At 42.3% G+C, this 22,120-nt stretch overlaps 2 protein-coding genes and 1 pseudogene across 2 annotated transcripts; 1 reads left to right on the forward strand and 2 right to left on the reverse strand.

The window, feature by feature from the left end:
- LOC107668724 (sprouty-related, EVH1 domain-containing protein 1-like) overlaps nt 1–450 on the reverse strand; it is a 9,346-nt pseudogene extending 8,896 nt beyond the window's left edge.
- Nucleotides 451–1,063: 613 nt separating this feature from the next.
- psmd8 (proteasome 26S subunit, non-ATPase 8) lies at nt 1,064–4,667 on the reverse strand. The gene is made up of 7 exons (XM_016466183.1): nt 4,491–4,667; nt 3,898–3,970; nt 3,695–3,797; nt 2,866–3,031; nt 2,679–2,779; nt 2,488–2,599; nt 1,064–1,487 (listed from the first exon to the last, which is right to left on the reverse strand). The coding sequence occupies exons 1-7, from the start codon at nt 4,599–4,601 to the stop codon at nt 1,350–1,352; spliced, it is 804 nt and encodes a 267-aa protein (XP_016321669.1). The 5' UTR covers nt 4,602–4,667; the 3' UTR covers nt 1,064–1,349.
- A 2,309-nt stretch (nt 4,668–6,976) lies between these two features.
- On the forward strand, nt 6,977–22,105 carry LOC107668814 (glioma tumor suppressor candidate region gene 1 protein-like). Its single transcript, XM_016460850.1, has 15 exons — nt 6,977–7,029; nt 8,683–8,728; nt 8,830–8,875; nt 9,407–9,472; nt 9,706–11,712; nt 11,870–12,055; nt 15,291–15,926; nt 16,206–16,434; nt 16,514–16,605; nt 16,729–16,854; nt 16,941–16,990; nt 19,018–19,166; nt 19,277–19,371; nt 19,466–19,571; nt 19,689–22,105. Exons 2-15 carry the CDS (start codon nt 8,688–8,690, stop codon nt 21,362–21,364), a joined length of 5,505 nt encoding a protein of 1,834 aa, XP_016316336.1. The 5' UTR covers nt 6,977–7,029; nt 8,683–8,687; the 3' UTR covers nt 21,365–22,105.
- Nucleotides 22,106–22,120: the final 15 nt, after the last annotated feature.

The following is a 22,120-nucleotide window of genomic DNA, read 5'->3' on the forward strand; positions in this document are numbered from 1 at the left end:
TGGGGCGTCCCCACACACACACACACACACACACACACACACACACACACACACACACACACCATCATCATCTTCGAGACAAAAAGCCGTCTCTCACTGCACCCCGTTCGTCTTTCACGCGGCATTGAAGGCGTTTTATGTACGTTAGTGCACTTCAGCCGAGGCCCGTTCACTGGCGTTATTCATCAAATGTTGGATGTATATGGAGAATATGGTGTACAGTGTTGATAGCCATAGCTGCGTAATAGTGTTTATGAGCATCTTAGAGTCCATTAGAGGTGCTGCAAATCAATCAGTCTGTTCTGCTCAAATAAAAATGCATGGACTTACTCGCCCTCCATGGCTCGGTGTTGCCCGCCGCTTCGAGCTGGCTGCCCCCCGGTCTCTCGTCTTTTTTATTCCCCTTCTTACCGAACACACACACTCGCGCGCGCGCGCGCGTCCTCACACTCACACACGCACGCACGCACGCGCGCGCGCGTCCTCACTCTCGCTCACTTACGCACGCACACGGTCTCTCGTTCACTCACTCCTTGCGCTCGCTGCTCTCATTTTCTTGTCTTTCTCTGTCCACCTTCATAGAGTTTCGGATGGGCTCGAGGATGCAGCAGCCATTTTCCACCGGCAGCATCATCATCATCATCGTCCTCCCTCCCTCTCTCGCTCCCTCTCTCTCTCTACCTGTCTACAGCAGTTCTCAAACACTCGTGGATGGACACTGTGTCCCCGAGTGGGAGTCGCATCGGACCAGTTTTGTGGCTGTCAGGACATTCAGAGCGATTTGCTTCTATAAATGGCCATGTGCATAAACAGCCACCACTGTCAAAAACTGAAGAGAGAGTGACTGCTCATGTTAGTGAGAGAAATGTTTACACATAGCAAATGATCAATAGTCTAGTAGTAACACAGTGATAAGTGCACAAACTAGTGTAGATCAGCGATGGAGAACGCCTCAGTACCTTGGACAGCTCCCATACAGCTCTATACGCCATGACGGTATTCACAGCAGCTAGTCTCCATTCATCTCCAACTCCCCCATTCATGTTCACTGATAGCCTATTAAATGTTTATTTAGAAAGAAAAAAAAAGTGAGACCCAGTCATTAGATGTTCATCAGTAATGCAGGAGGGTTGACGCACCCAGCAGACAATCATACAGAGAGACCCTGATACGGGTAGATATTAATAACTTGTAGGCTAAAGAGTTCTGGTCTCGTCCTCTGAGAGTCATTATTTGCAGCCGTGTCATCCTGTGTCTAAACTGAGTACAGATATATGGCCACTGTACAATGGTTTGATTTGTATATTTGGATAAACAAACGTGAACCTTTATTACACAACTTTATTGCACTACACAATCATTTCCAGCTGCCTTGCATACTCGATGACTTGTTGGGCCAGTTCTGTGGAAGGGATGGTCACTTCCTCGGTCTTTTGATGCTGAGTACTGAATGAATAGTATCCATCAGGACTCTGGGTCCAGCCTCTCTGCAGAGCACAAAAGCCAGACCATGAACATATCAGTATCTAGCCAATAAAATAATCATTTTTATTTGCCCTCAGGCCATCCAAGATGTAGATGAGTTTGTTTCTTAATTGGAACAGATTTGGAGAAATGTAGCATTACATCACTTGCTCACCAATGGGTCCTCTGCAGTGAATGGGTGCCGTCAGAATGATAGTCCAAACGGTTAATAAAAAGGTCTCAGTAATCCACATGACTCTAGTCCATCAATTAACATATTGTGACATGAAAAGCTTCTTGATAGTAAGAAACAATTCCATCTTTACAGAATTTTCTGGCTAAACCACACAATGCTTCCTCCAGTGTTACTGTCCATCTCCTGCTGTCCTCTCACATCAAAAGCCACAAACATACTTGTTTACAACTGTTTTGGACTGTTTTCGCTTGTTAACGGTGCTTGATCTGTGCATATTTCTCTCCTGACTCAAAAGAGACAACATTTTCACTGGAGAAAGTTATGGATATATGACTCGTATTTTAGCCAGACACAATGGTTTGAAGTTAAAAACATTCTAATGATGGATTTGTTTCTTACAAACATGCAGCTTTTCACTTCACAAGACATTAATTGATGGAGTGGAGTGGTGTGGATTATTGTGATGTTTTTATCAGCTGTTTGGACTCTTGTTCTGACGGCACCCATTCACTGCAGAGGATCCATTGGTGAGCAAGTGATGGAATGCTACAATTCTCCAAATCTGTTCCAATGAAGAAACTCATCTACATCTTGGATGCCTTGAGGGCGAGTACATTTTCAACACATTTTTGGATGAATGTGCTACTTTAAATAAATCATATAGGCTTGTTTTATTATAAAGTTCAGTATTACATTATATATAAAGATTCATATTAGAACAAAATAGAATTAAATGATTAATTGCAATTGTTTGTATGACAGCTAATCACAAAATTCATGATTGTGACAGGCCTAGTGACAATATTTGACAAACACCAAATCCTTACTTTCTTCGCATATTCTGTCATCTTTTTCGGAGAGGAAAAGAAAAGCACCCGTGTGGCCTCATTGAACTGAATTTGTTCGTATGCTTTCTCTATACAACCTGCAATCTCATCTCTACAAACAAAAACAAAAAAACATTTAAATGGCAGTTCATCATCTACATTTAGTCAATAAGACTATAAATAACCCCTACCGGATAGTATCAAGAAGAATGTCAATGAAGAAGGTGTAGCTCTCAGCAGGAATATTTCCTTTGGCAAGAAAGACCTTGTTGTAACTGCCCTCCATCAGATACTGAAATAAAGGAACAAAAAGGTAGGAAAAAACACACACTGCTGTTTAAAATAAGCAACTAGAAAAAAAAAAAAAGTGTCCCACACCTGCTCTAAAGAAACTGGATGTCTGATGTAGACATTGGTCTGGATGTCTTTTGCGCTCAGTCTTTCCAGCTCTGTGTGGAACTCAGACACTCTGTTCTGAGACAGCAGGAAGAGCAAGTTGAGACCCAGCAACTGGTGCCTGTAGGCTGACTCGGGCAACTCATCCCTGCGACATTTAACAAGAGACGAGACTGTAACTGGAGCAAAGAAAAAGCCAGCAAAACAATTCAGGGTATAACATGTTGAAAATGTAACTAGAACTGCATTCAGAATCCCAATCTATTTCTCAAAGAAATGTATGTTGTAAACATTCCTGTATATGGGGGAAGTCGTAATGGTTAGAGAGTCGGACTCGTAACCCAAAGGTTGCGGGTTCAAGTCTCGTACCGGCAGGGATTGTAGGAGTGAATGTACAGCGCTCTCTCCCACCTTCAATACCATGACTGAGGTGCCCTTGAGCAAGGCACCGAACCCCCAACTGCTCCCCGGGCGCCGCAGCAAAAAATGGCTGTCCACTGCTCCGGGTGTGTGTTCACGGTGTGTGTGTGTGCACTTAGGATGGGAAAAATGCAGAGCACTAATTCCGAGTATGGGTCACCATACTTGGCCACATGTCACGTCACTTCACTTCACTTCATTTCACTATACATGTGATGACCTGCGTACAATGTGTGTCCAGTCCTTTTGAACGCTGCATTTCATCACACTACAGATACCAACATACAGCATACTGAGTGCATAGTAGGCAATATGTGATTTCAGCACAACTATTGTTAGCCCATATTAAGTCAATTCTGAGTGATAGTGAGTAAAGAGAAGAAAAAATTACTTGTAATCAAAGTAATAACACTTAAGCTGAGCCATGTAGCGTTCAAAGGATGGGATGTCTTTCTTTAGAATGCTCCATAAAGCTCCAATCTCCAAAACATCTCCTACAAAAAAAAAAAAATATATATTAATAACAAATAATTAAAACATTTCATATAAATTAATAATTTCATACATAAGTAAAATATTGTCATTAATACTCACTGGCAAGGATAAGCTGTTGTTTGGTGAGCTTAGTCCCAGTAGTTGGTAGAAAGTTCAACTCTAGCAGAGATATCTACCAGAAAAACAGAAATATGAATATTTTATGAATGCCTCTTTTTCAGGTTCATAAAATGTGAGATTTAATACCAATCGGTTCCTCACAGCTGTCAATTGAGAGACCTGAGAATTATTTTTTTTATAATAACCAACATATTAAATAATAGTACACAAGATAACATAATTTGGAAAATGGAGAAAAAGAACGTCGTAACGTTACCTGTGAATGAGTATAAATGAAATTATTTCACACAAGCGGTCACTTTATATCTCTACTGTTTCGGTTCTATATCTAGCTAGCTAACTTGGTCATTTGGCGCTGAACAAACACAAATTCACACAATTTACTAAAAATCATCTGTGCCTGTATGATATATATCAGTTCAAACACAAAAATGCATTGTTTGTTGGTAAACAGGAATCAATCGGACTGAAGAGTTGTGGATAGCAGCGATGCTAACTGCTCATCAGCCTGCAACAACGGACTATTTCTATAGTTTAGGAGAATTATTGTTGTTATATATCTTTGATCCTACCTTTAGCTTGCTCAGGATCTCACCGCATTTATTAAGATTTGGATTCTTCTTATTCCACTCGGCTTTCAACGTTTCATATAACCCCGCAGTCTCTTTCAACACAGACGCCATGGTGATTCTGCAAAAACGTACGACACCGGTCTGTCAGAACACGGCAGTACGCTGTCGTAAAGAATGTTGGTGTTACCATGGAAACCAGGATAAGTGGCATTTTAGGGGTGTGAAATTAGTTTATAGTATTTCCTTAGTTACAGAAATATATATTGAAAGTGTATATCTTTCTTTTTAAGATATGATGTCCTTACCTATTAAGTAATACAGTTATATTGACAGCTACAAAAACTTTAATGTTTATATACAGAATTTGAGACATTTCGTCCCTAAAGGAACATTTCCTTTTTTATTTTTTGTTAAATTGTTTTTTATCTTAATCGTTAAAACAATTAAAAACAACATACATATGGATTAACCCTCTTGAAATTGAATTTAAATTGTATTAAAATTTGCTTTACGTGTTTTGATATTATTTCCACTTTTATTTTATTTTATTATTTTTCTTGTGTTTATAATATACTTCTTGGCTTTATTGTCGACGTGTTTAACAGTGAAAAGATGCTTGTTACTTGAAAGGTTTAGTAGAGTTTAGTAGAAGAAAAAAACATTTCTTGGGTGTTTTTCCCCCCTAAAAACATGAACCAACACTATCTATTAATGAATTCTCTTAATATATTAATTTGTATTTGATTCGTATTGTGTTCATGTTAACAGAACTGATGTGTAGATATTGTTGTTTTGTCGGAAAGTAGGCTATGCGATATTATTAGAACATCTCAGATGAAATAGCAGTAGGCTATAATATGAAATGTATTATTTTAAAACGATTTTATGCTTATGTTAAAACTGTATCTATGAAATACGTTTCAAATGCATTGAGGGGATTTTTAAATGTACAATAATGGCAACGCTTTTTGGAGGAAGAACAGCAACATCAACGAGCATGTACATTCAGAGAGAAAAAAAGATAAACAAAATGTTGTGTAATACTGAGAAGTCATTATTGTCTTAATTCGTTTAAAGTGGAGTTGGTGGAGAGAGTCATAAAATGATGCAACTCTGCTGGTTACATTATTAGTGTACTTTATTACTAGAACCTGGAATAATGAAGGGTTGCAGATAGGTTGGTCTCGAATGTGAATATTTGTAATACTCTGTCGATACAATATCATGAGCATTATCGCGTTACATACTGCTCGATCGATTATGGCATGGCTGAAGGAAGACGTCTCTATTAACTGGAGCACATGCGCAGTTGAAAGGACACAAAGCGGAAGGAGTGGGTGGTGGTGGTGGCGGATGAATATCTATTCACTGCTATATTTCTGTCACACCAGGCAGCGATGATTTTAAAGCAGCAGATCGTGAAGGTCCAAGCCACACCCTGACTGTAAGCAATATTCAAGCACAACTTCAAGTGCGACCAATCAATGGCTGTAAACAAGAAGACCACGCCCCTTATACATACTTCATAAAAATGTCTTTTTGTGAAGGGGCAAATGGTTAATTTTAGCCTTTATTACAAAGAAGGCAACCCCCCACTGTAATGCTTGAGGTCGCGCCACCCCTTATTTGTGATGTTTAACAAAGAGGGCCAATCAGAGCCCCCAGTGTTTCATCAAAACAGACTCCTTTGTCATAAAAACATCCGGACCCAAGGTGAAGCTGTACAGACAAACGCCTGTTTGTTATTGTGGAGAGAGCCCATCCCATCTCACTGTTGTGGTGGGAAAATGTGCCTCTTGGGGAGGATGATTACCACTTTTATGCAATCCATTTGATCATAAATTGGCTAAAATCTCTATACACAAAACATTTAACAGTAGAAAACTGCTGTAGTAAACATTAGACCTGTTCTGTTTTTTATGTGTTCTTTTACATCCCCTTGACTACTACTCTTTCTTTCGTACGTGTTTGAAATAATAATAAAAAATACATTACTCAAGAGCAGATACCTAAATGTGATTTATTTTAAAATAATAGAATACATATACAATTACAAACTTTCTTTTGTAGGGGTGGATATGGGTTAGTCAGCTTGCTTATATACACATTGAATGTAATTAATGTATATATAATTGTAATTATTGGAAAGCTAGTGTTGCAATCTAGCTTATGTCTAAAATTATCAAAATATGAATGTCTAGGTAATGAGTTATGTTGTTCATATCAAGGTGAAACTATTGTCATTGAACGTTGCATCTTATGTATACAACAGCGAAACAAGATAATGTTCAGAGTAATGCAGCACAATATTTCCCTACATTTACAGTGAAACTGATACACAAATGAAGCATAAAAAGGGCAAATGTGTGCTGCTGCAGTAATAACAACAACAACTACCTCAGTGTAGTGTTGTTTATTAATCAGGCGATCGCGGCGGGCCTCTGTTTCCTGCTCGTGAGCGCTGTGCTTGGGTCCTGATGCGGAGCCCGTGCAGGGCCGTACTGGAGACCCCGCGCCGCCTGCACCTCTATCGTCTCGGGTGAGTTTGATACAATGTAGCAATTTCTCTATAATTCTCAATAACTACTGCAACATTCGCATGCAGACCTCACCTCTTCCTGCTTCATATAATAGCCGGCCCGCTGCGAAGGTCGGCGAATACGGTGATTTTTACAGCGAATTCCCAAGCATACCCCCCCTGATCCAAGAGTATTCCAACATAAACTCATATTTAGCAGGGATAAAGATAGGCTACGCATTTGCGTCAATTGGAGCCCGAACACCAGATATTCACCAATTATGTACATTGGCTCCAGTGAATGCGCTCTTACGGCAGAAATACTACGTGTTTACAGGCAGTTATTGTCAGATTTGTTCGTATTGCGTCTGTAAACGCACATATTACAGCTAGGAAGCTAGCTAGCCACAGCTAACTTAACTGAATCTGCTGCAGAGCGAGCGTCAGAAATGCGAATTAAAGGCGTCCTGTGCGGTTAAACTTGTAAAATGGTTGCAAATAAAAAATCATATGCACCAGAGGGAATGTCGAGCGAGTTGTTACAGCTTTGCAAATGCGAAAATAACCGCCGTGTCCTGCAGGTCCAGAGTGCCTTTCAGAGTCTCTTCTGATGTGAGGTGCTCTCAAAATGACCCAAAACTGATCTCTGACAGAAGAAGCTTTCGCAGATATTCGTTAATGATGGTCTGCGTGCTCTTCGCAGACCGTTTTACCCCCAACAAACATTAGTGGCGTCCCCGCCTACCTCATCCTCATTTTGTGGTTTTGATTTGTTTAGACCGAGAGACTGTGACCGCGAACAGCGCGGCGACTCGCCAAAGACTGACTAATTCGTGAGAATTGGTGTTTGTGAGTCTGTAAATCGTGATATTTGTCACTCGCTGGTGTTTTTCTCTCTGTGGGACAGTGTGAGGTGATACGCGCGCTTTTTCCCTCAACTTCTCTCGCGCTACAGACAGCGCACGAAAGTTCAGCTGCTGCTTTCAAAGGATGTGAAAATATTCACTCGTTTATGTTGTAATAGTTCCTCTTACAGGCATTTGAATGCTTTATATTTCAACATACGTTTGTGTTATCAACAACGAATTTGTTGGCCAACATAAATCGGTCCATGTAGTGTTTTAGTGGTTGCATTTTACTCACTAGAACAGTGTAACCATAATGATTGGTTAATATTAATGTCATGATTTAACATGCTTTTTATTACATATATTGTTATAAATATGTGCCTGGATAATACCACAAGCTTGCTGATTTGTTTCCATGTTATGTTTCTTTTTTAATATAGATTTATTTTCATTTTTTGACAGGACACTCACTGATTTAGATTTACCTGGAGGCATTTGCTTTTACCTTGCATTTTTGCTTTGCAGTCTGCTTTTAATATTAGTTGCATCTTTGTCATCCGTGAGATTTCCTTTTTTTTAGATTGATAACATCTAAAAGTTTTTTCACGTTTAAAACTTATACGAATTGGTGTTCTACTTTGTTTTCATTAGTCTACATGATCCTATTCAAATATCAAAATGAGTCTGTGAATTAAATGACCTACATTTCACTGCTGAGGAAGTATTTGCCTTTGAGTTCTGTGTAATGTTTAGCTGATTTGTAAAAAAAAAAAAAAAAGGGACTTATGTTCACAGGGCTAATGTTTGTGCACTTTTTTTTTTACAGTTGACATGGATGATGAAGATGGCAGGTGCTTGCTAGATGTAATTTGGTAAGTTGCTCCGAAAACAACAGATAACTTTGCACATAACTTCAAGTTTGAATGTTAGTTGTGTGTAAACCCAGCTGAATAACACCTTTCTTGTTGTACAGTGACCCACAAGCACTCAATGATTTTCTTCATGGATCAGAAACACAAGTGAGTACTGAAGTGGAAAAAAAAAAAAAGCTCAGATTTTTGCAAGCTCCACTGGTGGGCAAGGCAGAAATCCCACTTTGAAAGTGTAACCCAGATAAATCACAGAAAAGCACAGCACACTCACCCAACAAGAATTCCCTGAACCTCCTAATCCTCTCCAGGTTATTTTTAAATTTCTGCCTCTACACCGGTTGTCCAGCTTATTGATCTTTTCTTTAGAACATAATTGCTCCTCTTAATTTCAGCCCTGATTTTTTCCCTCTTTGGTTAATTCACATATATGACATACTAATCTAATTTTCCTGTCTTTTGACTCCTGTTTTCTTTCCTGTTTGCTTTGCCTTTTAACTTGGTTATGCCTGCATTTTGTTCTGGTTGATTGGTGCACTGTCCTCACTCTGCTCTTCCCTTACCTTTCCCTCTCTGTCTGCCTATTTGCCCCTTATGCATCTGCTCCCTGTCGCTTTCACACTCCTGTCTATGTGCTGTGGTGATTTCTGCCTGTCCTATCCTGGGTATGTCTGTCTGTAGCTGGACACTGATGACCTTTTGGATGGCTCAAGTGACCCGTCCAGCTCGTTCTTCTCCAGCACTGGGGTGAGTAATATCCCCCATTTGTGCCGACCTCTCTGTCGCCATCCTTTTTTGTAGCACGTGTTCTTCAGACCCGCCGTCCACATCAGATGCATTGCGCACCAGACCTGCATCTACAGCACTCAGTCCCAGAGGTCTACCACCATCCCAGATCCATCCCTGCCATTTTATTCCTTCGTCATTCTGAATGTGTGGCGAGGTTTAACGGCTAACGTTGGTCTCTCTGTGTCTTCCAGGGTCACGTTCCTGAGGTCCAGCCACAGGCTCAGCTGTCGACAAATGAGCCAGGCCTTCCAAGAGTCAGTGTTGATTTGGACTTCCTGGAAGATGACATCTTGGGGGGATCGCCGGGAGGAGACAACGGAAGCAATGTTGTTGGGACAAATCATGAGCCTTGTGACATTTTGCAGCAGAGCCTGGCAGAGGCTAACATCACAGAGCAGAGCCTTCAAGAGGCAGATGCTGAGCTCGACCTCAGTCAGTTTGGGCTGACTGGCCTTACGCAGGTGGTCCAACCCCTGCCTGATGCTGGCCTGTCTGGGGTGGGCATTGGAAGTGCAACTCAGATTTTTCCAAACCAAGGCACCCCTACGGCACCCTCTAATGCCACCCCAGACATGCTCAGCTCAGTCCTGGCACATCCAGGCCTGCAGCTTCAACCCCAGGTCATGAACAAAGCTATCAGCGTCCAGCCATTCGTGCAACAAGTCGGGCTTGGAAATGTAACCCTTCAACCTATTTCGAGCCTTCAGGCCTTACCGAATGGCAATCAGTCTGGACCGTTGGGCATTGGACAAATTCAAGTTGTGGGCCAACCCACTGTAATGACTATAAATCCATCTGGGCAGCAGATCTTGGCGAAAACCATGGGTGGCTACCAGCTGCATCAACCTGGGCCTGAGGCAGCAAGCGCTGGAACGCAGACTGGGCTTGGAGGCTCTGTTTTGAGTTCAGGAGGAGGACTTTTAATTCAAGGGGGCAAGGCCACTCTAGGGTCCCCTGCCTTAAATGGGCCGGCTGTCTGCTTAAGCAACACAAATACCAACAACAGCGCAACTACAATGGCCGCTGCTGGTGGCATTGTGGGTTTCGGTAATGCCTCTTTGGGTGCAGGAATTGGATCTCAAACCCAGCCTCAAGGCCAAATTATGCAGAATGTCATCATCCAGCGAATGCCAACGCCAATACAGCCCAAACCTCCGCAAGGGGGTGCCATCCAACCCAAAGTCTTCAAGCAGCAGCAACAGCTTCCTGCTCCACATGCCTTGCCAAATGAGGCTAATAAGGCTCTGGGGGTGCAGCAAATCCCAGTATCAGCTGGTCAGAATGTAACGTTCCTCGGGAAGCCTGGCTCAAATGTAGTCTTGAGCACACAGGCCACGTCGCAGGGAACGCAGTTCTCTCAAGCGCTCTTTAAGCAACAGGGCCCCCAAACGTCAGGCAAACCGCTCAGTGTTCACTTGTTAAACCAACAGGGCAGCATTGTCATTCCCTCGCAAACTGTCCTGCAGAGCCAAAACCATCAGTTCCTGTTACCGGGGCTTCAGGCGGGAGGTCAGATCCTGACTCAGCATCCCAGGGGACACATCATTACCAGTCAGGGGCCTGGAGGGCAGATAATCGCTAATCAGATCTTGACAGCCAATCAGAACATCAACCTGGGTCAGGTGTTGGCCTCACAGGGTCACCCTGGTGCCGCCCATATTCTCTCTGGACACATCCAGCTCCAGCCCGGTCAGATGGGTCAGCCCACACTGTTCCAAATGCCGGTGTCCCTGGCGCAAACGCAGACACAAGCCCATCCAGTAACGGGCCATGTACAAACGGTCATTCAGGGCATGCCGATACAGAATTCCCTGTCTGTGGAGAGCCTTAGCCCAGCAGTCAGTTTACAGACGTTGCAGCAATCTGGTGGCATCCCTAATAACTGTAGCAGCGGATCGACGGCCATGGCGCCGTGCCAGCCAGGAGAGGGCATCACGGTATTGGGCGGCTCTATGGACGCTGCTGCTCAACCAGCACAGACCCAACCGCAGCCCTCAATTCTTACGGTTCAGACGACTCCACAGGTTTCAGTAGCAGCTTCGGTTCCTTCCTCTTCATCTCCATCCCCAACTATGGTCACGTCCTCAATGGTGGGTTTGGGTCCCCAGGCCCAGCACAGCCCAGGAAAGGTGTTGTTTACATCACCTGGTTCCAGCATGATCCTTAGTCAGGAGTCCCTTCAAATGTTCCTGCAGCAGGTCAGTGTGCTCTCTTTAAACCTTATCTGTTGTTTGCAAACTGTGTCTTTGCTAATAAGCTAACATAACAACATTTGATCCTCAAGCTGACCTCTGACCAGTTTGGATGATTGTTTTACCTCTCCCATTCCTCAACTGATAAATGTGCCCATGTTAGGACCAACAGCAGCAAGCAGGAAAAGACCCACCTGCCACTGTGGGTGTACCTGCATCTGTTATCGTCAGTGGCAGCAGTTCTGGTCCCGCCCCTTCAGGCCATGACAACTTGTTAGCTGAGACTCGGCAGAGGCAGAGTCCCAGCCCCTCCCTTGGCCCCGCCCACATGGCAACAGTGGTTAACAAGGTAGATGAGCTTATGCTCCGCATTAAGCCCCACCCACTTGTTGCTGCCACTGCTGCGTATTGGACCACTGTCTCCCAGCAGAACTCCCTTTCTTTCTCTGTCCGCCTGTCTTTCTACTGTCATTGCTCAGGCTTGGATGCCTTTTTATTGCTCTTTCACTCATTTTCACTCTTGTTTTTGCCTGTGTTTTCATCAGGTCTTTTTTCTGCACTGTTATCCGTTTCTGTCATTGATACTATAATTATAGAGTAATTAGGGATGGGTACCGAAACCCGGTATTAAATGGGCCCCGGGGCTAAATTATTAAAGACCGGAGTATCGATAAGCTTTCACGTTAACGGTTCTGCTGTCGGTGTTGTAGATATTAAGAAAACACACACAGCCTACATTTGTTATTGCTATAGCCTATAGACATTATCTTGCAAATTCTATCACACCAGAGTCGGCAGCTGTTTTTATATGCAATAATATTCATTCGTCTGATGCATTTTTGCTATTCGCAATTCAGAAGCAAGATCGTGCTCACACGGAGGAGCTACAGCACGTGCAACATGAAAGCCCTGTTTAATTATGATAGAAGAGAGAACTAAACATTCAAACATCTGCTTACAGTTTAGTCTTGTGGCTGCGATATTAAGCTAATTTAATTTTTTATTTAAATTTTGGCTTCTAAGGATTATAAAAAAAGATATGAGGTAAAACTATTAAAAACTATCCGCTTTTCGTCATGCGCAACTTCCTTCCCTTAACCGTGTATTCGTTCCTCCCTAAAACCCAAACTTAACATCAGAATCAGCACAATCAGTGATTGTTGTAAAATGCTGTCTTTACTGTTGCTAAATTGCGGGACATGTTTGATAAAACGTTGAAAGCACAATAATCCGCGCAAGAGACGCTGTTCTCTGAGGCTGAAATGTGTGCACGCGCTCCAATACGGACCACAATATTCAAGCAAATTACACTTTGGGCTTCGGGTCCATCCAAGCGATCAAATACACACAAAAATATGTCAAAATGGCCAGCTTGGAGAGTATTCATTTAAACAGAGTTTATGTCTTAAGTGGACGTGAACAGTTGGGAGAAAATCCGATGAGTGTCAGTGTACAGGTGCATCTCAATAAATTAGAATGTCGTGGAAAAGTTCATTTAGTTTTAAAGTGACAGCAGTGACTAGTGCTTGGGCCATCAGTGTTGATCAAACAACAAAATGCAAAGAGAAAATCTCTCACAGCTCTCAATCTGAATAACGTTAACTTTAATAAGCATTAATCTATCAATTCATACAGTGAAAACTATGCAGTGTTCATTTACATTTACTTTATTAGATTTCTTTTGTATGCTATATTACTCTTATTCAGCTCTTAATTTGTGTCTCATATATATATATATATATATATATATATATATATGTGAAACAAAAAGTACCGATAAGAATACCGTTAAAGTACCGGATCAATAAGCAGTATCGGTAAATCGGTAAGAGTAGTAATACCGTTAAAACCATAACGATACCCATCCCAAGGTGTAATGGGTTTATTTTGTCCATTAATTCATACTATTATTGCTTGCAACACCTTCCCCTCAATATCCATTTCTTTCCTCCAGTTATTTGCATGAGCATTTTTTAATAGGAAGCTTGCTAAACTATATTGGCACTAATGGTTGATGCAAATAACAGTGCAGTTGTTGCTCTTCAAATGGTTTCACATGCAATAATGAAACTCTAGGGACTTTATTTTTCGGTTGTGTGTTTGCATCATCTTCGTGCATTTTCCTATGTGCATGTCATGATAAAGCAATGGCTCTTCCTATTAGTTTTGCTGCTGTAAATCTTTGCCACTCACTCTGTCCATTCATATTAACATTCAGCCTACTCACTACCTCTGCTACCCAAACGTTCGGTAACTGCTGTTTTTAACCTCAATCAGTCCCCCCTCCCACCACCACCCAGCCTCCCCAAGAGAAATTAAATTAATTCCTTTCAAGATCACTTTCAAAGATTTGATCTTGATCACTTGCTCGCTGCCCTGAATTACCTTTGCCCTCTACCAGCAAATCTGTTTAGTTTTAGATTTGTACTATTTTTATTTCTTGTCTATTCTCTGTAAACCAATTTTTGTTGTTCTCTGCAAAAAATAATGTCATGTCAGTTGTCATAACCTTATGTAGATGAGTACCTTATGTACAGTTTAGATATTTTGTACATTTTACTACTTCAGCTGTTGTAGTCTTTATGAAAACTGTCTTTTTGATATTTTGAAAAGAGATTTTCCTTTCTATTCTTGCTTTTGTATTATCCTACTTGTATTTGTTTATTGTTGCTTGTTGCTGTGTGTGGTGTTTTTTTCACCACTTTTTGTGGTGTTTTTTGTTTCTGCACTTTATAGGTATGATTGCAAGTTAGTCATTGTTTTAGTGATGCACTGAAATTAAATTATTGGTTGAAACTGAAACTCAGATACCGTTTTGTTTTGGTACAGTTTGCATATATTAAAAATGATTGTGAATCTGAATTGTACAACAGTAATATAAAGAAACTCTTGTTATTGGTATTTATGGCATTAAACTGCTTAAAATTAAATGGAAAACAACATGAAATATGAAGCCATTTAGAGTTACCTGATGTTCTGTCATTTCCTAAAATCACACATTGAAAAATGTAATGTAGAATATATTCAAAAGCACCTGGAATTGTGTATCTAAGCATTGTTTTTTTTTCTCATCAGCTGTTCCCATCTGCTTGTTGTATAGTGTCTCAGCTTCACTAGTTGATACATTTTTACAGAAGTTCTGGCCTAATTCACACAGTGATTGTGAACTGTTGTGGTTTGCAATGAAGTTCCCCTTTTATCCTAAAACTAATAAAATCTTTCAGAGAAGTGAGGAAAAGTCTCAAAAAACAGAAAATCCAGATCTTCCTGAATACATTTTTCATATTTTATGTTGATGATTTTTTTTTTTTTAATTTTTGTTGCTGTGCAGAAGTTCAAATGTCAGTATTGCAAAATGTTAGTTTGGTAAGGTGTTTTTCACTTTCATATCGCTGTTGAAATGATTTTATTGAAAGCATTTTTGTATTGTTGAGGTGTCATTTTCTGTTGCTGAAATTTCAGTGCATCCCTAAAAATTAATTTTCCCAAATTGATGAATTAAAAATATGAACTGGCTGATTAACCAAACATCCATTGACTCTTTTCTCTCTTCTTCCTCCTCCTCCTCTTTTTATGCTGTCTAGGTTCCATCGGCAGCACATTCACAGACTATAAAGATCCAAAGCGCCTCCCCATCTCAGCCTGTGGTCACCCCTGCACCAACACCCACCCTGACTGACAGTCCTCAACCTGCCCAAGTTTCTCCCATAACCATTGGGCAGCAGATCCAGTCTCCTCACCAGCACCAGCAGTCTCGGCCTCCATCGCAGCCCCAGCCTCAGTCTCAGACACAGACTCCCTCGCGCTCCTGCACGCCTTCCTCTCTACCGCCCCTCTTTATCATACACAATCAGATCGGAGGTTCACCACAGCCAGGTCCTCCATCTCAACAACAGCAGCAGCAGCCTCAGCAAATACAAGTGCAGCTCCAGCCTCAAGTTCTTCCTCAGACTCTGCCTCAGCCTACCGCCCTGCAGCCAGACATACCTCCTTCCTCCTGTTCCCCGAAGCCTCCGCAGCCACTTCCTGCACAGTTCCAGTTCCAGCCTGCTGTGAGCTCGCCTCCAACTGCAGTGGTAAAACAGCAGGTGACGGTGGTGCCGGGGCTGACTGCAGAACAACAGCATCACCTTCAGCTGGTCAATGCGCAGCTGCAGACTATGTCATCCATCACGCAGCCCTCTCCTCAGCAAAAGCAGCTTTTGGAAAAACTTCATCAGGTAATGCATCATCATCACCTTATACTTTATATAGTGTTCTAACTGAGAGTAAAAATGATAAAGTTTGCACTGAAATGAAAATCCTGCCACAACTGACAAAATCACCCATCAGCACATTGATGTTTGATGGTTAATTCAGTTATATAGAGCAGAGCTTTGTTAATGTTTAGGTATCACTGTGGGCAGGACTACTTACTATGAAAAAATTGGTAATAGGTAAGGTTCTTTTTCATAGGAACTCTACTTAAATGATTGTCTGTGTGCTTTTGATTTATACAGGTCCAGCAAAACATTCTTCTCCAGGCTAAGCAGCAAGCTCAGGCACAGGCACAAGCTCAGGCACAAGCCCAAGCCCAGGCCTCTCAGCAACAGGCCACAAACCAGTTCAACAAAATGCCAGATCAGCCTTCAGTCCAAGCTGCAACTTCAACGGCCAGTGGCACCATCCAAGCACCAGTCCAGTCCCTTCTGCAGCAGAAGTCTGTGCTTGTCAAGTCCTCTACTACAGGTGGGGATTGCATATGTTTATCCTTTAGATGTTTACTTTCAAATATTCCCATGTTTACAAAGTGTTATTTTCTTCTTAGGTGCAAATGACACTCAAGTATTTTCTGCCGTGTCTGCTGGGGCTACAGTGAACCAGGGAATCACGACTCCAAACCTTGCGCAGGCTGTTCAGGTGAGAGAAGTGTAGTTGTTAGTATTTTTACTGTAGTTTACAGCTGGACAATTTACCTTTGCAGTAAAGATATTGCAAAATTATCTTAACTCAGTTTTGAACACTCTCTTGACTGGATTGCAGGCAAAGCCAGGAGTCATAAGTTCAGTTGGTGGGCTGACTCTGAATAAAGCAGGTTTGCAGATACAGGTTTTAGGTGCTGCACTCTCTCAAATGCCCGCACCTCCACCACCTGCTCCCCAAACACAGGTAAGATTCAAAATCACATTACATAAGACTATTAAAATGAACTGGATGATGTCATATTTATGGTAATTAATCTTGTCTTTTCACAGACTTCAACATTAAAAAGGCCTTTTAGTATGGAACCAAGCAAAGAAGCTAGGTAATATATACATACTATATACAGAGCATAAATTCCAAATGTTATTAGTTAAATCCAAGAATAACCCCATAAATTATGGGAAAGTGACATTTAAAGGGTTAGATCACCCAAAATGAAAATTAGCCCATGTTTTACTCACCCTCAAGGCATCCTAGGTGTATATGACTTTCTTCTTTCAGATGAATCCATTTGGAGTTATATTAAAAATTGTACTGGCTATTCCAAGCTTTATAATGGCAGTAGGGGGGGCATTTTCAACAGTCCAAAAGAAGTCAAATAAAACATCCATCCATAATAAAATGTGCCTCACACGGCTCTGGGTGGTGAATAAAGGCTTCCTGTAGCGAATCAATGCTTTTTTTGTAAGAAAAATATACTCTCCTCCGCGCTTCCACGTTCGTCACTAATCACGCTACACATATGTCCTACGTCATCCGCCCGAAACGTCTTCTGCATACGACAGTTAGGGGAAGTGAGAGAAAAGTGTTTATAATGTTGTAAATATGGATATTTTTCTTACAAAAACTCACGGTGTTTCGTTTATGAATGAACTGCGTTTTTAAACAAATCTAGTGAGTCAATGATTCAATTACCCATTCATAAAGACAGTCACTTCGTTGCTGAATGAATCAGCTGTTCGAACTAATCAACTGAATGAATGATTCAGTGATAAAATCAGTGACTTGCCACCACCTGCTGGCAGTTTGTTTAATTTTTAAAGTATCTTTTCTGTTATTTTAATCATTTAATATTTCTATATTCAAAATGTTATATTTAAAACATTAACCTCAACATGAATTTATGAATTTAATTGCACTCATGCGACCTCTGAGCCTCATTAAATGTCTGAAAATACACCTACAAGCCACTTGTGTGTTCTTCTGTGCCAACTCTGTAGCACAAATTTATTTTTTAAAGAAAGTCTTATACACCTAGGATGCCTTGAAGGTGAGTAAAACATGAGCTAATTTTAATTTTTGGGTAAACTAACCCTTTAAGGGATTACTGTTAAACTGCTTGCCAGTCATTGAACACAAATCATTAAAGGGTTAGTTCACCCAAAAATGAAAATTCTGTCATTAATTACTCACCCTCATGGAACACACATTAAAGGGGTCATATGATGTGATTTAAATTTTTCCTTTCTCTTTGGAGTGTTACAAGCTCTTGGTGCATAAAGAAGATCTGTAAAGTTGCAAAGAGATATTCGGCCAATCACAACGCATTGGATAGCTGGCCAATCACAGCACACCTCGCTTTTTCAGACCGATGAGCTTTGTAAAAATCGACGCGTTTCAAAAAGGCGGGGCATAGAGGAGAAACAATAATGTACAGTATGTGGAAAATAATGTGTTTTTTTAACTTTAAACCGCATAAACACATTTCATTACACCAAATACACAAAATAATGTTCTTTTTAGCAGCATCATATGACCCCTTTAAGATATTTATGATGAAATCTGAGAGCTCTCTGACCCTGCACAGACAGCAACACAACTGAAATGTTCCCAGACCCAGAAATGTTGCAAGGACATCGATAGAACTTTTTGTGTGCAAAGAAAACAAAAATAACAATTTATTCAACAATTCTTCAAGTTAACATCTTCTGCCTTTTTGTAGAGTACCATGATGCATGCACACGCTTTCTCCTGAACGTAAACCATGCTGATTACATTGATTAAAGTTGAGCCACTGATGTCACATGAAACGTTTTATCGATGTCCTTACTACTTTCCTGGGTCTGGGAACATTTCAGTTGTGTTGCTGTCTGTGCAGGGTCAGAAAGCTCTCAGATTTCATCAAAAGTATCTTAATTTGTGTTCCGAAGATGAACGAAGGTCTTACGGGTTTGGAACGGCATGAGGGTGAGTAATTAATGACATCATTTTCACCATTTTTGGGTGAACTAACCCTTTAGCTATGCATCATGCTAGGTTTGAAACCATTTGTTGATGACTTGCTAGTTGTTTTGCAGTATGCTTTTTAAAGCTGTTTTCCTACTCGCATGCTCGTGTATCTATTTGTAGGATGCTGGAACAGCTGCGAAAACAGCAAGGCTCGGTTCTCCATCCTGACTACAGCTCTCCTTTCCACTCATTTGAGGACAATCTTCATCGACTGCTGCCGTACCACCTGTACCAAGGCATGGCTTCATCCCCGGAAGACTACCGCAAAGGTAAATGCTCACACCTCTTTGTGAACGCTCTTTTACGGTCCTGTAGCGTAGTTGTGTGGCACCCTCTTCAGGGCTGATGTGTAATTCTCGCTTTACGCTTCTCTGTCCAGTGGATGAAGAATTTGAGAACGTCTCATGCCAACTCTTGAAGCGCACGCAAGCAATGGTGGATAAATATCGTCACTTGCTTTTTGAGGAATCAAAGGTATCATTTTAAATCTCTCTCACTTGATCTCTCTTAATGTTTGGACCTTGTGAGCCCTAAATTCATTGGTCTCTTGTGTGCTTTTTACCTTGAGCAGAGGCTGGGTCCCTCAGCAGAGATGGTTATGATTGACCGGATGTTCATTCAGGAGGAGAAGGTTGCTCTTAGTCAGGACAGGGTTCTGGCCAAGGAGAAACCAGGTAATGACTAGGGTTCAATACAAGTTACCATTAAAGCATGTGAATTTTAAATGGGAATGAACTGCGTATTTTCTGAAGGTGGGGTGTTTAATCACCTTCCTCTCTTACTCTTTGCAGAAGAATTTGTGGCCAATTCCTGTTTGCTGGACAGCAGTGCCGTGAGACCTGTACAGGTGGAGCTGAGTTCTGTACGAACCGCATCATCATCAGCAGCAGCAGGTGCAGGTCAACCTGTGGCAGCCGCACCTGCTCCAGCTGCAGCTATTGCCCCTGCTCCAACCCCAACCCCTGCACCTACTCCAGCTGCTGCCCCCACTCCTGCTTCTACCCCTGCCCTCTTCCCTCCTACCAAGCTGGTGATTAAGCAAGGTGGAGGGGGAGCATCAGTATCCTGGTCCACCAGCTCCACGCCTACGCCTGCTCCTGTGGTCCGGCCATCTGCAGAGCCAGTCACGCCAAGCACCTCCTTCAGCCGCATTCCATCCACCCGCCCTACTGATGACGACGATGATGTCGCGCTTCCCCAGCGGACCAGCAAACCGCCCATCAAGACCTACGAGGCACGCCAGCGAATAGGTTTGAAGCTGAAGATCAAACAGGAGGCGGGATTTAGTAAGGTGGTTCACAACACTGCTTTAGATCCGGTCCACTCCCAATCCCAACTCACTCCACAACCGCCGCCCCCTGAGCAGCCGCAGAAAGTCAAGCCCACCCATATAACCCCACTCACCAAAGTCATTAGAACTCCTCCTCCAACGTCTTACCCCACCCCCTCTTCCACTGTCACTACGGTAACTGCACACCCAGGCTCTGCCTCCAGTAGCGCAACTTCCTCTAGTGGACCTGCGCCCTCATTTTCCTCCTCCTGGTCTTCATCGTCCCCTTCCACATCTACGGCACAGATGAACGGCACTCTAGAAAACCACGAGGTAGGCGGAGTTAAACGGAACCCAGCGTCCACGGCGACTCCACCATTAACCACTTGCCGGCTCCCGCTTCGAAAGACGTACCGTGAGAACATCAGTCCACGTCGCAGGCCAGGAGTACCAGGAGGAGGTGGAGATACGTTGCCCATTCTACCAGCAGTACCCCCTATTACTTCTTCCCCCCAGCCACAAGGTTCCTCTCCTCAAACTGAACGGACTGTGATAGCCAGCGTGAAACTAGAGAGGCAGGGCGGACATGGGCGGTCTCACCCCCATTCAGAGACTCAGAGCCTCGCGGCAGTAGAGGATGTCCTCTACCGTGGCATCAAAAATGCGTACCAACATCACCGAGAGTTCTCTGACAAAGAGGATGAGGACAAGGCAGAGGAAGGTGGCCGTTTGGGGCGGTTGAAGGGCATAGGGAGCAAAAACCGAGAGGGAGGAAGGGGTACCTTTAGGATGGATCAGCATGCCCCTGGCCCACCTTCTCCTGGAGAGTCTTCCTGCACAAGAGACTCCACACTTCCTGCCAAACGCTGTAAGTCCGACTCTCCGGATATGGACAATGCGAGTTTCTCCAGCGGCAGCCCGCCACCTGACGACTCGTTGAATGAGCACCTGCAGTGTGCCATAGACAGTATACTGAACCTCCAACAGGGCCCTCCTGGACATGGAGGCTCAGGGAAAGCAGCTTTAGGGAGGGTTCATGGGGAAAACCTGCCTAATCAGCACCAAACCCATCCTTCCTACAGACAGTCCATGCCTCCCCTCTCCACGCCACCCTCGTCCGCCCCCGCTCCCAAGCATCCACAGGTGGGGGGCCGAGGACAAAATGGAAATCCGGTTTCACAGACGCACAGTAGATAACAGCCCCTTTAGCCGATGTTGACTGAAAGACTGAAAAGCAGGATGTCAATGGATAGGGAAGCAAACTGAGACACTTTTCCCATGATCAGCTGTGTTTGCTTTGTTTGTGGTTTGTGCTGATGAAATGTGTTCTTTTGGTTTACATATGGCCCTTTAAGTGTACTTTCTAAAGTATAAAAAGTGCACTTTGATATGATTTTCAAAATTTTGTCCCTCTGTTTTTCCTGGGTTCGAATCTGGGACGGTTCCTACGTCGGTTTCCCAATTTAAAGATTTCTCTCAACTTGTGAGAGCCAAATATATGACCATTTATTTAATAAATAATGTTTGTAATTACTGTGACGTATGCAGATTGCAGGAACTTTTTAAGTGATATCATGAAAATTGTCTTATCCAATAGTAGTTTATTTGGTTATTATGGAGAATTTATTTTGGAGAGACTAATGGATCACTTCCACCCCGTGTTAGAATGGTCCCCCTTTACCATGAAATTATATTTTTGGGAACTGGTGGTCACTGTGTAGTGGCTCATTAATGTATAATAATATAGTGTTCTTGTCTCCCCTAAGACGTGAAATCTTGTTTTGGTTATCCAGCTACAGGAATTAACAATGAAGCATTCACAAACAGAAAAGTCACCAGAACTGTAGAAAATCTCTTGACCTTTAAAGCATTCCAGTATCAAGAGCACATTTACAAATCAAACATACACAGCACAGCAAATGTGGTCACCCTTTTAATCAAAGAAATGTAAAT

This window comes from Sinocyclocheilus anshuiensis, unplaced genomic scaffold, assembly GCF_001515605.1.
Source record: "Sinocyclocheilus anshuiensis isolate Anshui unplaced genomic scaffold, SAMN03320099.WGS_v1.1 scaffold297, whole genome shotgun sequence".
Lineage (NCBI taxonomy): Eukaryota > Metazoa > Chordata > Actinopteri > Cypriniformes > Cyprinidae > Sinocyclocheilus > Sinocyclocheilus anshuiensis.

What these genes read in the sequence shown, in the direction of transcription:
- psmd8 (XM_016466183.1), bottom strand. Translation starts at nt 4,601, where the DNA reads ATGGCGTCTGTGTTGAAAGAGACTGCGGGGTTATATGAAACGTTGAAA. An exon ending in AGATCCTGAGCAAGCTAAAG is followed by an intron (nt 3,971 to 4,490) that starts GTAGGATCAAAG and finishes TTTTTCTGGTAG; the next exon opens with ATATCTCTGCTAGAGTTGAA. An exon ending in TGACAGAATATGCGAAGAAA is followed by an intron (nt 1,488 to 2,487) that starts GTAAGGATTTGG and finishes TGTGCTCTGCAG; the next exon opens with AGAGGCTGGACCCAGAGTCC.
- LOC107668814 (XM_016460850.1), top strand. Translation starts at nt 8,688, where the DNA reads ATGGATGATGAAGATGGCAGGTGCTTGCTAGATGTAATTTG. An exon ending in TTCATGGATCAGAAACACAA is followed by an intron (nt 8,876 to 9,406) that starts GTGAGTACTGAA and finishes GTCTGTCTGTAG; the next exon opens with CTGGACACTGATGACCTTTT. An exon ending in CGTTCTTCTCCAGCACTGGG is followed by an intron (nt 9,473 to 9,705) that starts GTGAGTAATATC and finishes TGTGTCTTCCAG; the next exon opens with GGTCACGTTCCTGAGGTCCA.